The sequence below is a fragment of the Manis javanica genome, chromosome 8 (genome assembly GCF_040802235.1).
Source record: "Manis javanica isolate MJ-LG chromosome 8, MJ_LKY, whole genome shotgun sequence".
Taxonomy (NCBI): Eukaryota; Metazoa; Chordata; class Mammalia; order Pholidota; family Manidae; genus Manis; species Manis javanica.
This window is the reverse complement of record NC_133163.1, coordinates 74,218,633-74,235,354: the sequence shown is the minus strand read 5'-3', so window position 1 is coordinate 74,235,354 and position 16,722 is coordinate 74,218,633. Positions and strand designations below refer to the sequence as shown.

The following is a 16,722-nucleotide window of genomic DNA, read 5'->3' as shown; positions in this document are numbered from 1 at the left end:
CCTGCTTTATTTTTCTCCATAGCATAGTTATCATTTAACATATTACATGTAATTAGAGATAGCTTACCTACTGAATGGTGCCTTTTGGTACACTTAAAGCTGGCATTCCAGAAGCAGAGGAATGAAACAGTGACAAGAATGTGCCTTGGACATTGTGGGTTTTGGGCCTTGACTTCTATTGAGAAGGGACTCTGCCAAGTAAAAGGATCTTGGAAGTCTACTTAGTTGGGTTCAGCTTCTAGGTGAAGGATTAAGCTAGTCATACATAATGTTTGGAAGAAGATATCGGAGAAATTAGACTTGCGGGTTCCTTTGCTCTTGGGCTTGGTCCTGGGGGAGGACAAGAGAGATCTAAGGGCTCAGGTTCCTTACAGCAAAATATACAGGTTAGTCCAGTTATGAATAAGGTGACTACATTAAAGTTTCAGATTTATGCAAAGTATAGTCATTAATGAAAATGGATTACTTATTTGTAAAAGGATTCTGGGTGTTTATGTGCTATAGATAACAAAACCCTGGACTAAGGCTTCACAGCTCTGGGTTCCAGTCTTGGCTTTGCAACTAATTTTCTGGGTGACCTTTGGTATGGCACTTAACTTTTCTTAAGGTGGTTTTCCCTCTTTCTCTCTGGGTTGTAGGAATCATGTGAGGTCATAGGTTTAAAAGACTTTAAAGCATATAAAGGAAGGAAGTGAATATTAGCACATATTAGGTGACTTCTAAGAGCTAGCCACAGAAAAATTAACTCATTAATTCTTCACAATCACTTGGGCCATTTTATAGACGAGGGAACTGAGGCTCGTTTGTCTTTCCACTCAGTAATTTTTTTAGGGTTCTGGGTCTACGCATGAGCTGCTTCCTAGGACTTGGGTCTTGGTGCTTAGGAGACTTCCAGGTGACCCTGCCCTGACTGCCCCTCAGAGTGCTGCTGCTTGTCCTCACATGATTCTGCACCAAAGTTCAAGATAAATAAATGGTTATTGTTATTCAGTGGTATTAAAATGGGAGTCATGAAACATAGCAGTCCTAAGCTATGTTCTGTGTCAGTAGCCTGGATGGGATAGATTAGAGTGGTCCCAAGATTTTGGGTTTTTCCCAAACCCAGTAGACTTCAGCATTTATCTGCTGACACCTTCTTCTTGCGGTCTTCTCCCTGGGCTTCTGTGACACACTCTCCCATTTGTCTTTGTATCTCTGCATTTCTTCTTGGTCTCTTTTGGTTCCAGCACCTTTCTCTACTCCTTTAATGTTAAGATATCTTAAGAGCCTATCCTCTTCTTTGCTTCTCACTTGGCATTTTCTGTCCAGGTGATGTCATTCATTCCCAAGGTTTTAACTCCACCAATTTCCTAGTAATTCCTGAATCTCTATGTTCAGTATAGATTTCTTCCTTCAGCTTCCAAGTCTTGTATTCCTATGTTTGATGGGTACTTCCACCTGGATGATCTAAGCAAACTTTAGCTTAACATTTCTTTTTTTTTTTTTGAGAGGGCATCTCTCATATTTATTCATCATATGATTGTTAACGACAATAAAATTCTATATAGGGGACTCAATGCACAGTCATTAATCAACCCCAAGCCTAATTCTCAACAGTCTCCAATCTTCTGAAGCATAACGAACAAGTTTTTACATGGTGAACAAGTTCTTACATAGTGAATAAGTTCTTACATGGTGAACAGTGCAAGGGCAGTCATCACAGAAACTTTCAGTTTTGATCACGCGTCATGAACTATAAACAATCAGGTCAATTATGATTATTTGTTTGATTTTTATATTTGATTTATATGTGAATCCCACATTTCTCCCTTATTATTATTATTTTTTTTAATAAAATGCTGAAGTGATAGGTAGATGCAAGATAAAGGTAGAACATAGTTTAGTGCTGTAAGAGGGCAAATGTAGATAATCAGGTGTGTGCCTATAGACTAAGTATTAATCCAAGCTAGACAAGGGCAACAAAACATCCACGGATGCAGAAGATTTCTCTCAAAACAGGGGGGTGAGGTTCTAAGCCTCACCTCTGTCGATCCCCAATTTCTCACCTGATGGCCCCCTGCGACTGTGCCTGTCTTAGGTTGTTCCTCCCTTGAGGAATCTTACCCGTCTCTGGCTAACCAGTCGTCTTCCGGGGCCATATAGGGAAATGTAAAGTTGGCAAGTGAGAGAGAAGCAATATTGTTTGAAAAAGTTAGCTTTTTACTTTTTTGCAGATTTATGCCCTGTGGCTTCCGTGCCCAGCATTTGTCTTGAGGTATCTTTACCACTTGAAGAATTATGATACTCGGTAATTTCGATATGAGGCACGAATTCTACTTAGGGGTTGTAATTATGAAGGAAGAAGAGAAGCTATAGAAGTAGCAGACGGAAGAAAACATGGGAAGATTGATTATTTCTTTGATGTATCTTCTTGTAGTGTAACATAAGCATGTATAGGTTTTAAATTACTAGTTAAATTGTGTGCACACATTAACATAATAAGAATGCAGCTACATAACCAAAGCAGACCTACAATTACCAGCCATATCCAGTGAAACCAAGAAAACCAGTTAGGCACCCTAGGCATTTGTGAAAACTTATCAATGATATGATGGATATTGTCTAACTGAATTTGAATAGTTTGAGAAAAATCAGACAAATTAAAACAACACATTCCTGGGAACTGTTCACATCCCATATGTTCTTTTAACAGTAGATAGTCTATAGTCGCAAGATTTTGGAGCACTGCAACTTGCACTTCTCCTAATTCTTGGTTGAATTCTGACAGTATAGATCCAGTCAAATTTGTTGTTTTACTGTATGCACAGGCCAGCTTAGATATCTCCTTCTTCATTCCAATGGCAAGTCCAGGAACCAGTAGGATGAATGCAGCCACAACTGCAACAGCACCAGGATCTTTGTTGAAGTTTTTTGATGATCATCTTCTGGAATGACTCTTCCAGAGAATGTTGATGTTGGAAATTCTTCTTCATATTGTATCTTAATTCATTTTCTGGGTAGCCAAATTAGGCTTTGATCCTCTGTATAAACACAAACTAACCCTTTGCCCACACTTTGGTATGACCTTTATACCATTGTGAAGAACTTATTGGAGATCACCACACAGGAACTGCTTTTTTTAAATTTTTTATTTTTTTTTAAGAGAAAGGAATATTATCAGAAAAATGTACTTCCATAGCTGATCATCTGACACCCTTTAAATGATCAAAATTAAGGATATTTAAAGCATGCATTAATCAGTGATTTGCAGTTAGTTTTATCCTATCAGAGAGTAATCCCCCTTTTCTTTCTTTTTTTTTTTTTTTTTTGTTATCATTAATCCACAATTACATAAAGAACATTATGTTTACTAGGCTCTCCCCTATACCAGGTCCCCCCAACAAACCCCCTTACAGTCACTGTCCATCTAGCTTAACATTTCTAAAATGAACTTCATTATTTTCCCATCAAATCTACTTCTTTCATTCACTCTCCTAGTAGGTGGTTCCAGTATCTTCCTTATCACCCAAGCATAAAACCTGAGCATTATTATGGAGTTTTTTCTTCACTGTCCCCAATATGCCATAAGTTAAAGAAATCCAATATTATTTTTCTTTCCTATTAGCACTGTTTTTGTTCAGTTCCTAATCATCTCTAACCTCAACCAGACACAGCCTCCTGTATCCCTGTTTCTGGTTTTGTACCCATTCAGATCTAGCCTCCCATTAGCCACTAAAGTAATCTCTCTGAACACAACTCTTACCATCATTCCCCTGCTTAGACTCCTTCAGTTGCCCTTGAGAGCCTTCCAAATAATGTTCACATTCCTTAATGTGGTGTACACAGAAGCCTTCCTGCTCCATCTCCTGTATGTCTTTGCCTTATGCTTTCTGCTGGGCAGCAACAATCTGCTTTCCTTTGCACTCACTGTTGCTTTTTTGCAGGTGCAGCTCCTGTCATACAGTAGGTGCTCATTAGTTGAATGATAGTGAAATATACAAGTGTGAGAACCACTGGACTAGAAGTATCCCAGTTTTCAGAGCTTCTGGAATAGGATAGTAGGGAACCAACTAGCTAGAAAGTGTAAACTTGTCTCCAGTTGAGGGTGTGTGTGAACCACACTGTCTTGGGATTCAGGAAATGTAGACCTAATCTGAGTTTGTCACTTGGGCAACTCCCATCCCACCTCTAGGCCCTAAACCAGTCAGTGAGCAAGGCAGTTAAAGTAATGGGCTCTGGAGTCCAGGCTGCCTGGTTGGAACTCCAGTTGCTCCTCAGTGATTTGGTTCCTTGTCTTGGTTTCTCCATCCCTAAAATGGGTATAGTAATAGCCCCTATCCCCCAGAGTTGTTAAATTAGATGAGTTAATACAGTGCCTGATATAAAGGAAGTGCTGAGTAATTGTTGGTCACTATTATTATTTTTATTATTGAAGGAAATACAGCTGGCCTTGAGAGACCTCCAAATGATAGACAGTTCTTAGCATACATATAACCTAATGAAGGTAGAGGGAACCCAGGGCTCCTTTTCAGTCCCTGCTCCTGGGATCTCTCCTAGCAAATTATATCAGAGCAATTTAGTCTTTCCTATCTGTGGAATGGGCAGGAATAAGACTTTCCTCTAACAAGTTCCTGAAGAGTGGAATTGCCAAAGAAGAAAAAGAACAGAGGTAAAAGAAGACTGCAGATTGTTCCCTATGCCTGTGTCATCCTCCGCCTAGATGCCTTTACTCCTAGGCTTCCAGAGCCCTGGGGTTCTAGCACCCTGGGACAGCCAGGATAATCCGTCCTGCTTCTTGTTTCTGTTCTTCCAGGTGTTCATCTTAGAGAATCTCACTAATGGTCATTGTGTGGGAACATCTGCTTAACTGTTGCCCTTTTTGAACAGGCAGAGTTGCCCTGAAGAGTAGTGTCCTTGGTGGTTGGAATGCTGAATCCCTTTCAGTTCTGTCCATTGTAGCCTGTCTAGGCAAGTCTGTTGGGCCTGCCACTTAGAAACACTCCAGCTGAGCTCAGGCCCAGGTCACTGCCCTGGTTTGTGCTCGATTTCTCCATATAAAATGGACAGAAGGAGATATTTTCCATCATTCTGGACATGCTCATTTTTATCTGCTTACTTTCCAAGATGAGATACTTAAACCTAGCACTTAATTGCTAAAGAGGCTGCCAGAAATACAAGGTGCAAAGTCAGGACACTGGTATGTGGCTTTCCCCATGAGCTGTGCTTCATCTTAGCTTTACACTGTTGACCTCCACTTTCTTGGGTTCTTTCCTTGCTTCCTGAAGTGCTGTTAAATTGTTTTGCTCCTCAGGTGAAAAATAAAGTAGCAAGCCCACCACGCAGGTCCCTCACTTCTGGTCCTAATCCTGGGCAGAGCCACATACTGAAGTTAGTCAGATTCAGAGAAGAGACAGCAATAAGGCTCACCTAATAAGTCACCTAGCTGTCTGTCTACACTAAAGTTCCCAAGGGGTGGTCCAAACAGTACTTGTTATTGCAGTCATCTTAGAGATTGGGGGGAGTTGTCAAAGTGCATATTCTGGGTCTCTCCCCTGTCCCAGTGAATCATTCTCTGGAGGGTAGCCTGGGAGTAAGTGTTGTAACCAAGCTTATTGGGTGATTCTTATGCTTAATCAAGTTGGAGAATCATGGCCTTAGAGGCTGGTGTTTTTAGTCTGGGATGGCGTGGAGCAGGGGACAAAAGTCTGGAGGAAGGCTAAGCAACCACATTGAGTACATGTCAGGAAGGTTCTTGGGCTTCAGCAGAAAACATCCCACTCAAACATCCGGGATTTCCTCAGTGGCAGTTCTTGAGGCTCTGATGGAGATGGAGGAGGATATGGGGCATCTACCAGCCATCCTGCCAGAAGGCTGAGAGCAGTGAAATGACCCATCACTCCTTGCCTCTAGCCCCAAAGTGATGTGAACAGTCAGATGGGTCTGACCAAAACAGGTACCATTTTAATCTTAGCTTCATTCATTCAGCAAATGTTTATTGAGCACCTCCTCTGTGTCAGGCCCTGTTACTGGTGCTTAGGATACATTCATGAACAATGCAAAGATCCCTACCCTTGTGGAGTTCAGTATGCCAGAGGTGAGAACAGAAAATAAACAATAAACAAATAAGTCAATTATATAGTTATGTTAGAAGGTAACAAATGCAGTGGAGAAAAGAAGAAGTCGAGCAGGGCCGGGTGGGGGGCAAGTGTCAATATTAAATAGGGTGGTCAGCCTCCTGAGGAAAGAGCAGGAGGGCAGAGAACTGGCCATGCAGTTGTATGGGGTAAGGCACACCAGCAGACAGTGGCACAGAGAGCAGTCAGTGCAAAGTTCCTGGGGGTAGAGAACAGATCTGGTGTGCCCTGCATTCTGGGGCTCAAGGTCCTAAACCACTTTTCTAGAAAACTTACTACCATGGCACTACATATTTTCATGCATAGGACCTCAAAGGTATCTAACAGGAGCCTTAGGATACATGTGCTAAGCTGTAGAATTAGAGAAGGGTAACCCTGGGAAGAACCTCAGGCACACTTCTGTCTTTATAACAGACATGCAGGAAAGTAAAGTGCCATGCTGAAGGGGTGGCAAAATAGGACCAGTCCATAGACTCCCTTCCTGCTCAGTAGTGTTAGATTTTGCTGGGCAGTTTTGTTTGCAATTAACTTTCCAGGTGGATGGGATCAGGGCACAGCTTGAAGGGTTGAAGTAAGCTGGTCGATGGTGGGGGCTGTAGAAGTGGTGGCCACTGAGGACTTTTCACTTTTCCCAGGGTTTCCTGAATGCCTTTGCTTTTCCCTCTGCATAGACTTCCTGCTGCCAGGGGCCATCACTAACCAGTATCTGCCCCCTCTTTGCTGCTAATGGTGGGAGGCTTAGAGAGTGGCTGTCAAGCAGAGTGATGGTTCTAGAAGACAATATACACTTTATTGATATTAAAATTTTGAAGCTCACTTCTGCTGCCATCATTGTAAAGAGTCAGCCAGGCTTGGCAGTGTTTTTTGATAATAGAATAATCATTATTTATATCACAGCTCTGGAGAGCCTGTGCTACTGACAATGACTTGGTGCCTGGGTGTTGGAAAGACAAAATGGGCTCTAGAAGGGAAAATAAATAGAGTTTGAATCTGTGACCCGAGCTGGACTTTGGCCTGGCTCACTGACTGAACACTGAGAAGCTGGTAGTTTAGCAAAAATACCACTCAAAGATAAAAGCAGCCCTGAGATACTTCCTTTATAAAATGTGTCCTGTGAGAACATCTGGGTTTACCCCTTTCTCTCTCAGGTTGGGTAGTTGACTCCATTTTATCCCCCCTTTTATCAGATCGTTCCTCATCTAGAGGAGTGGTCAGCAGGTGGACAATGGGTCACACTCTGAAGTGGCTCTGTCAGCCCAGTGCCAAAGGGACACTGTCCTGTCAGGATCATGGGAGGGAAGGAGGAGATGGGATTAGCCAGTGTGTTGATAGACTTCTAGAGCTGCAAACATCATTCTTGGATGTTTGGATGTAGATCTCTTTGCAAGTCAAAATTGTATTTCAAAGCTGTTCTTCCTTAAAATGGTGTGGTGATTTATCTTGTGAAGAGAGTAATCACTCTTGTGAAGTTGTGGGGGTGTTTCTATACTGGGAGGGTGGGTATGTAGTGGGATGGGTTCACACAATAGGACCCAGAAAGCAAAAGCAGTTCAATAATGTTCTTCAACCTTTGAAATGAGCTAGACCCCACCTTTCTGCATTGTTCTCCAGCTCCCCAAAGGGCCATGCAAGAAAGATGGGGCTCACACTGTGGCAGTAGGATGGATTCTCAGAAGCTCAGGGAGGCTGTGAGGCCTGGCAGGTGTCTGAGGCTGCCTCCTCATTCTCCTTGTTGTAGTGAGTCGTGTCCCTGCAGGTTAAAGACCGCCTCTTGAGGACTCTGGTAGAGAGGTTAACTTATCTCAGGGACTCCAGATGCCAAAGTAAGAAGGACAGGGAATGGGAAAGTTGCTAGGAATACAGCAGGAGATGTCCCAGGAGACCTTTGGGGTTTCCTGACCAGAAGAGATTGAGGTTGTGAGGGAGTAGAAGCTTTGGTTTGGTACCAATGGTACATGGGGTAGGCATCCTAGAAGAGAAGCTCTGACACCAGAATATCAGGAACACTTGGGGAGATTTTGTAAACACTTCTGTCCCCAGCCTCATTACCACTGGAAGACAGAATACACTCCACAGTCAGGTAGGTACTGCAGGGTTCCAAAGGTTGGGGTGAAGGCAAAGTGCAGCAGTGGAAAAGACCAGGCCCAAGCCTTAGTCAACAGAGGGAAAAGGGGTCTAGGTGAAGCTCTTTAAGAGCATATGGAAGTGATAAACCCCACAGTGACCTTGTCCTGGAGTTTTAACAACAGAACATAGAGAAATGGAGTGAGGCTAAAGATCAGGAAATTTTGGCCCTAATGTCAGTGCTGTGATTTAGTATCTCTGTGACTTTGGATAAATCTCTTCCCCTCTCTTGAGTCTCAGTTGCTTCTACTATAAAATTAAGAAGTTAGGCTTACTGGTCTCTTTCCACTATGAAAGTGTGGGTCTGTGATTCTAAAAAGTGGTATGGTTTTTGCACCATGATCCAGTACATTACATGTGGAAGACTGGGGCCTGATGCTGTCCCTTTGTTTATGGAATCCAGCTGATCCATCCACCAGCTTCCAGGCCAGAGGCACCCCTGGCCACTTGATAGCACTTTCCTTAAGTGGAACACTGCTTCTGTGGGAATAAAACTAATTAAATTAGAAAATTAAAAAATGAGGGTTCCGTAGCCCAATGAGTTTGAGTATCTGTGGGTTAAACATGTTCAACAGTTTCTTTTCTTTTTTTTTTTTTTTACTTTGGTATCATTAATCTACAATTACATGAAGAACATTATGTTTACTAAGCTCCCCCCTTCACCAAGTCCCCCCCACATACCCCTTCACAGTCACTGTCCATCAGCAAAGTAAGATGATGTAAAATCACTACTTGTCTTCTCTGTGTTGCACAGCCCTCCCTGTGCCCCCTTTCTTTTTCCCTGCCCTTATCCCTCCCTTCCCACCCATCCTCCCCAGTCCCTTTCCCTTTGGTAACTATTAGTCCATTCTTGGGTTCTGTGCTTCTGCTGCTGTTTTGTTCCTTCAGTTTTCCTTTGTTCTTATACTCCACATATGAGTGAAATCATTTGGTACTTGTCTTTCTCCACCTGGCTTATTTCACTGAGCATAATACCCTCTAGCTCCATCCATGTTGTTGCAAATGGTAGGATCTGTTTTTTTCTTATGGCTGAGTAACATTCCATTGTGTATATGTACCACATCTTCTTTATCCATTAACATTTTCTTTTTTTATATAAGACGCCTCAGAGCCCTTAACCCACCAATGTGCATTTTGAATCTCTTAAGAGGGGAAAATATACACTATTGCCCAAACAAATATGATTGTAGAATCCATTTTTGTGAGAAGTTTCATGATACTTGGCATCTCTCTTTCTTTAAAAACAATAGCAACTTAAAGAGATGGCCCTTACTTACCGTCCCCAAATTCTTGACCTTTGAAGCAAGTGGGAATGTCCCCTCCTCCTACTCTGGGACCCCAAAGGCAGGCAGTCTTTTGTCATGGTCTTCCTAGGGCAGCCTGGCAGTCAGTGCCAGTGATTTTCTGCTACTTGCTGTTGAATTCCCATTGAACTGACACCTCACAATTCCCCATAGTGATCCTCCATGTCTCCCTGCAGCAGATGTTCACAGAATGCCCCCTTCACCTTGACAGAGAAGGGCAAGTCAGCATGAGCTCCTCTGAGTTGAGCGCCTTCTCGGTGAACTGGTCTGAGGGTCACTGTGACTGGACTGACAGGTAGTAGCTGTTGACTCTCTGGTTTGGAGTTGGTTTTCCGTAAGTGACAGGAAAAAAGCTGCCTGAGTCCCCCACCCTAGGAATATATACTTCTCTGGGCTGGACTGGGATGGAAGGTAAGCCTGGGGATGAGGAATTGGCCATGTCTTATTTGGGCAGGAAAGACTGGGTTGCACTCTTTGGACTCAGTTTTCACACTCATTTTCCGTGCTCCTGTCTCATCGCTCTGCCTTGTTTCTCCTTCATCCTTCTTTGGGTTCTTCCCATCTCCCCCCTGTTCTTCTAAGCAGACAGGCTCTCCTTCCTCCTCCTCAACCCAATCTCCCAATCTCCTGTTCACACTCCCTCTGCCCCCCCAGCCTGGCAGCCTGCCCTGTAGGAATGTTAATTAGCACTCACGATTTAATTAATTCAGTAGCTAATTAATGATTGGGGACTGGGGGGTGGGTAGCTGGGGTGCAGGGGAGTTGGGGGCTAGAAGTGGCAGAGGGAGAAATAGCGGAGACTGCAGAAGGCGTTGCAGATGGCTGTGCGGTGGCTGGCACCGTGCCCACCGCCATGGATGCAAACACTCACGCGCACGCACACATACACACACAAAAAGGAAAGGGTGATCGAGGAATAAAATCAAAAGCAGGGAGAGAAGGGCACAGGGGCCCTGGGAACTGGGGGTGGGGAAGCTCTAGATCTATTTGAATCTGCTCCGGAAGTGGAAGAGGAGAAAAAAAGAAACCACCACAGGCGCAGAGAGAAGAGAGCTCTCCCGATACCCCACCCCACCCCCACCCCACCCCAGCCACCCCTCCTCCCTGGCATGGGATTCATGGGCACCAGCTGAGGACAGGGTTCCCTCCCTCTGCCTGCCATAAATATTGGCACTGAAGACCCAGACTTAGAAGGACAGGACATTCCCAAAGAAAATAGTTTTTCCTTTAAATTCCTTTTAAAATATATATGTATATATTTTTTAAAAACATTGCACCCATTTTGGTGTGAGGGCGAAGGCGAATAAAGAAGGTGGCCGAGCCAGGAGGAGAGCACAGATGCTTGGTGGTGGTATGGTGTGGTGAGTTGTGGGGAGGAGGAGAGGGGGTCTGACAGGTCGGGGGTGGGTGGAATGAGGACCCTGTTTTCCTCTTTTCGTTTTTGCTGTGGATGAAGGAGAGAGAGAAAGAGAGAAAGGGGGTGGGGAGCGAAGCGAAACAGATGGCAGAGTGGAGAGGCGGCAGCCAGTGCCGGCACTGCCCAGTCCGGGCGGACCCAGCTCCCCACTGCCTGCCAGCTTTCCAAATGCCACCCTTCCCCCATCCTCCCCTCTCCCCATCCCCCCAGCTTGGCACTAATCTCAGAGAGAGAGGGAGGGAGGCTGGGCAAAGAGCATCTGTTCCCTCCATTCTCCCAGCTCCATCGGCTGCCAACCTAGGGCCATCGCCTGCCTCCATCACCCCTCCGCCCGCCTGCCCGCCTGCCTACCCACTCAGTCCCAAATGGGTGCTGGATCAGGTGGCCGCCTGGATCGAATCTGGCCGCCTCCTCGGGTATACCAGTCACTACGCATTGCTGTGTGTCTGCCACCGCTGCCTGGCACTCCAGGTCGTGTGTCTGTGTGTGTGTGTGTGTGTGTGCGCGTGCATGTACATGTACGTGTAAACGCGTGCTGTATGTGAGCCTCCTGGGCATGGGTGGGGGTTGGCACTGCAGCTGCCAGCCTAGTGTCCAACCAGAAGGACAGAGGGATGGAGTGGGGGAAAGAGTGGAGAGGTTTGGGGCCTGGGAGGGCAGAAGAGGGTACTTGAGTTGCTTCGTGGCACTGCAGCTGCCACCCTTGTGCCCGCGGAGGTGGGGGGAGGCGAATGGGGAGAGAGCAGCGGCAGGAGTCTTGGTACTCTGGGAGGAAGGCTCAGTACCCGCAAGCCACTGGCATCACATCTGTCAGTCTGGTGGCCGGTGGGGCTGTGGGAACAGGGCCCAGGAGGTGGAGAGGGCAGGGGAGGACTGCTGCTGTTCTGTCCTAGACCTCAGCCCTGACCGTCGGCTGGACTAGGAGGTATTAGCCCTCTTCCAGTTGAAGAAAGTAAAGTGGTGGGAAGAGTAGCTAGGAAGTGCCAAGAAGGTGCCTGGGAGCCAGCAGGAGGGATTGCGCCAGCACTCCCCAGGGAGAGCTCACTGGGGCTGGCAGGCTAGCCCTCTGTGAGAAGGCAGGGGGTCCTGGGCACAAGGCAGGTGGGTGCTGGCCAGCAGCCTGGCATGGACTCTGGCGCCGTGTGGAATGGGAGGGCAGCTGCACCTCTTGCCAATCTGGTTGGGAGGGTTGCTGTGCCAGGAGTGAGGGGAGGAGGAGAGTGATGTGTGTGTGTGTGTATTTGGGAGGAGAGACTTTTTCTGCCAGGACCTCCTTCCTGTTCCCTCTTAGGTACGGGGATTGGAGCAACGGGCTGAGAAAGGCGTGAGGACACAAAGGAGGAAACGTGCCATTGCCAGGACCCCAAGTAAGAGGGTGGAGAGCGCTGGCAGTCCTGCCTGGCTTCCAACTGGTATCCTGCTGAAGGTGGCCAGATCTTCTTGCCTGGTCTGTATATGTCACTGTGGGGGCACAGGGGGAAGGGGAAGGGCTGGTTTGCTGAGCTGGGATCTAGAATGAGAAAGGCACCTTTCTGCGGATCCCGTTTGGACTTCACTCTATAAGTGAGGAGTCTGATTTGCTCCTGGTGCCTTCCTCTGCTCCTCCTCCCTCCACTCCACTCTTTCATCTCTTCATCACCACCTGGGTCCTACGGCTTGGCACCCAACCAACTAGATGCTGCCATGCTTGGCAGTGCTGCACTGGCACGTGATCAGTGTCTCAGATCCTGGCACTGCGGCAAACCCGAAGCCGCCAGACGTGCTCACGACCACCACTTGGTGGCAGAGGGGTGGGGGCATGGTGTCTGCCATGGTGCCAGGCACGGGGCGGAGTTGCATGCCGGAAGTGGCATGAAAGGATGCCCTCCACAGCTGGGCTGCATCACCGCTCTGCAGTCAACCCCAGCTCTACCTTCCTCCCAGCTAGACAGCCACTTCCCTCCTGCCCTCACTGCTCTTAAGAAAGGGATGTAGATGGCACCATACTCAGTGTTTGAACAGTTTTTCCAGGGGGAGCTGTTGATAGAGGGACAAGAGCATAGCTGAGAGACACATCCAAGACTCCGGGCCAGTGGACCATGCACCTCTATGGGCAGCAAGGACAGAGGAAATCCTGGGAGGATGATGGTGTGAGAGCCTGGAGAAAGGCCAGCCAGCCATGTTGTCACAGAGGCAGTGCCAGAAGAGATTGGAAGGGAAGGAGGAGGAAGGGGAGCCCCTCAGGACTTGCTGTTGGATGGTGAGGTGGTGTGTGCCTGTATTTCGTTCTGCCCTGTGCTTTGTGAGTATCTGAGCTGTGGGTGAGAAGAACCAGTTCTTTCACCCTTGTCAAAAAGCCCATATTTGGTAACAAGCCTAGAACCATGGAGAAGCGCTCTGGGTCTTGAGAGAAGACAAAGCACTGGGAACTTGTCCTTCTGCAGAGACAATTCAGGGAGTTTTGTTTAGGAATTTCTCAGTGGCACCCCACTTACAGTTGGATAAATCTCCATATCTTTGAACTCCACCCATGGAAGGGAGACCACAGATTAGCAGTGAGCCCTGGTAGAGAAGAAGGCCCCTAGGAGGAGAGCCTCCAACATCTGTGGTGACAGTGACCTCCAGGGACAGTGCCATGGGCAGTCCCACAAAACTGGACCTCGGGGCTCCATTGGAAGACTGCCAGCAGGGTGGGCTTTCCTTGCTTTTTGTGTAGCCCGACACTATGCATGCATCAGTGACTAGGAAGCCCTTTGGGTAGAAGATTTGGCTCTGGGTGATGGGGGGGTGGGGGCTGGGTGTCTCTGATGGAGGATAGGGCCTGCCTAGAGGGAAGTAAAGCCATTGCCAGGCTGGGCTGAGCTGAGCTGCCTGGGGCTGGGAGAGTTCCAGTTGCAGCACCTCTGGAAGTGGATGGCAGCTTCAGACACAGCAAGGTAGTTTCCAGAGCAGAGGAAAAAGCAGGGAGGCACTCAGCCAAAGGGGTGAGTGGACAATGTTTGTATCTTTTCTCCTCTTCAGGAACAGCCAACATAAGCAGGAGACACAGTTAGATCTGCAAAATGTTGGTGGTGGGGGTGATGCCAGGATAACGAAGATGACAAATCCAAGGTGATGTCAGGCCCCTGGGTGGTAGCCCCTGTGTGGCAGGGTGGGCACTGGGGGCAGGTCACAGATGTATATGGGCTGAGCAGCCTAAATTAGTGGTTCTCAAACTCCAGGGAGCATAGAATCCTTCAGGAGTTTCCGATTCAGTTGGGCTGTGATTTGCTCCAGGAATGTGTTTTAAACATGCACACTCAGGAAACCATGATGCATGTGGACAAAACTTTGGAGAAACGCTCTTCTAGGACATAACAGTCACCTTGTAGGACAGTCGATCTAGTATGGATTGCTCATGCCTTTTGCATTTTTCTTCTTCATCCCCAACTACATTCACGTCTTTGTGCTGCCATGCATGTGATATGTGTGTTGTGGGACGTGTATGTGGGTGTTTCGGGTGGGGACAGCAGAGGGAAAAGGAGAGGTTGTGAGGTCCAATCAGGCAGGTGTTACTTGTTGGAACGATGCTTCTCATGGGCAGCAGTTGCTTCAGAAAACCCCCTAGGAACATTTTCAAAAGTCAGTCTTCCTTTCAGCCCCAGGTTCTGATGATGGACTCTGCCCTGTTTCTGAAAGTGCACCAGAGAACCACCAGGTTAGGAGCATTGTCACGAGATGGCTCTCTATGTTCTGGTTGGATTTGTGTGGATTCGGTGCTCAGTACAGGCTGAGTCCTTGTTTGCTTCGTGGAGGCAGGTCTGGGTCCGGGTGGTTGAAGTAGGAGGCAGCAGAGTGCAGGGCCTAGCGTGCTGCCCCCACTCAGCAAGTAGCTGATGGTGCTGTTGTTTGAGTACTTGGCAGGGCTATTAAGGAGTGAGCTCAGTGTACACTGTCCTTTTAAGGCCAGTGGGAAAGCCATGGTGCAGGGTTGGAAATCAGAGAGGGACTGATACGTGGAGCAGTGCTGAGCTCCTGCTGATTACTTGCTTCAGTATTCTAGCAACTGTTTGTGTAAGAGTGCATGTCAGTCCGGTAGGATTGTAAATCAGTCCCAGGTCACCTTTCCACATCAACTTTCTGGTCCACCTATAATCAACCTGCTTCCCCACCAGCTTCTAGCAAGACACCTCTCCATGGCTGGGGAGCTGCAAGAAAACACCAGGCTCAGACCACTGACAAGGAGTAATGCTGTTTACCCTTTGTCTGTCCTCTTTGTGGAGGGTTGTCCAGGTCCTTTACATAAAGGAGTGTGACAGGGGGGATCCTCACCTGATACTGTGTTCTTCCCATTAAGTGCAATCTCTACCTGGGAGGCTTTCCCTGGGAATCACTTCCCATCTGTCCCCAAACTCATAAAGCCATGACAAGACATCTACAAATATCTTCTCTCCCACTTTTCTTTCATTTGACTTTTTCACAATGAATCCAACCTGAAATCCCATAGACCTGAAGCATGGTCTATAGCCTTCCTTGCTGTTAGCAAGAGCTTCCTTCGTATTGGGGCATTTCTTCCTTACTCAATCCTCTAGAAATGACATCCTCATGACTTACAAGTTTCTCGCTAGTTGCTCCCAACTGGTGGTTTGAGCTTGCCACCTAGAGAGAAAAGCTCCCCATTCCCGGTCCTTCCTGTAGCACAGGGTCCCAGCCCAGCACACTCCATGTTTTACAAGGGAGTATTAGTGATAGATCTTGTGCCTACATGCCCAGGGGTGCATCCTTGCTGTGCTCGTGTGAATCCTTACAGTGCTCTCTGTTCCGTTGTTTCTGAAGGTGGGCTTGCTTGTTTCCTTGGTGCAGTTATATGCACAAAGCTCAGTCTTTTAGTTGTGAGTATCTCCACAGGGATGAATGACTGGATAAGCAAATGTCTGGGAACAAATCAGGGTGGTGGAGATTTGGGGATTAATGGTCTGTAAGCCCTGCCTGAAAGGGCAGAAAGTACAGAGTGGAAAAGCTCCTTTTCTTCATACACATGGTGCTAAGAAAATAGTTTTACACGCAGAACTTCAATGGGAGAGAGAAGGTAGAAGGGAGGGAGGGTGCAGGAGAGACACTGAGAGGCAGGGGAAGGGGCAGCAAGAGCAAGACCTCAGCAGGGCAGGCCCTCCCCTCTGGCCTGCGTTTGTGACGGGCATTTTTTGAATCATCATAGTAACGAAGTCCACCCTACCCCGGTTTACTAGAGTTGGAGCTTTTAATTTTAGAAATTAATTGGACTGGACATGAGATTCACAGAACATACGGGGACTAGGGACGAGCTGAGCCCCCCACCCACTCCCCTCCCCTCCCATCTTTTCTGCACATAAGCCACTGCTTTGGTATTGACATGTTCACAGAGCAGAATGACAGAGACTGGGAAATCTCAATCCCAGGGCTCAATCTGTGCGAGTGTATGAAATGAATAATGGTAGGGGAAGAAGCTTGAAGGGAGAAGTTCAGAAGGAGACTACTTTGAAATGGGAAGTCTTAGGGGCAAGGGTTGTAAAAGAAACTCTCTGGAGAGGTAGGAATTTTTTTTGCAGGCTTTTCTTTGATAAAATAAAATGCCTGCCTTTCCACCCTATACCACTTTAGCTGGGCTTTGGGGTTGCTGCCTGATGCTTACATGAACAATTAGAAGTGGGGACCCTCTTCCAGCTCATTCCTCTTCTGTTGGTTCCCCTGGGGGTATCACCCTATCAGAGATTTATGTTGTGCTTCAGTCATCTCCTTGCCCACCTATCCCCTCAGCTGTTAACAG

General features: G+C 47.0%; 1 protein-coding gene across 8 annotated transcripts in view; it reads left to right on the top strand.

Annotated features, from left to right (window-relative positions):
* Positions 1-16,722, top strand: part of NGDN (neuroguidin) — a 61,011-nt gene that overhangs the window by 22,822 nt on the left and 21,467 nt on the right. Inside the window, exons 11-13 of one of the 8 annotated variants that reach the window (XM_073211494.1) lie at positions 11,239-11,374; positions 12,250-12,325; positions 13,959-14,048. In XM_073211494.1, coding sequence (XP_073067595.1) covers positions 11,239-11,374; positions 12,250-12,286 — 173 coding nt within the window. In that variant the 3' untranslated portion in view covers positions 12,287-12,325; positions 13,959-14,048. Of the gene's footprint in view, positions 1-11,238; positions 11,430-12,249; positions 12,406-13,958; positions 14,049-16,722 lie in introns of those variants that run through there. The other 7 variants (XM_073211493.1, XM_073211492.1, XM_073211495.1 and 4 more) reach the window with 7 other exon arrangements.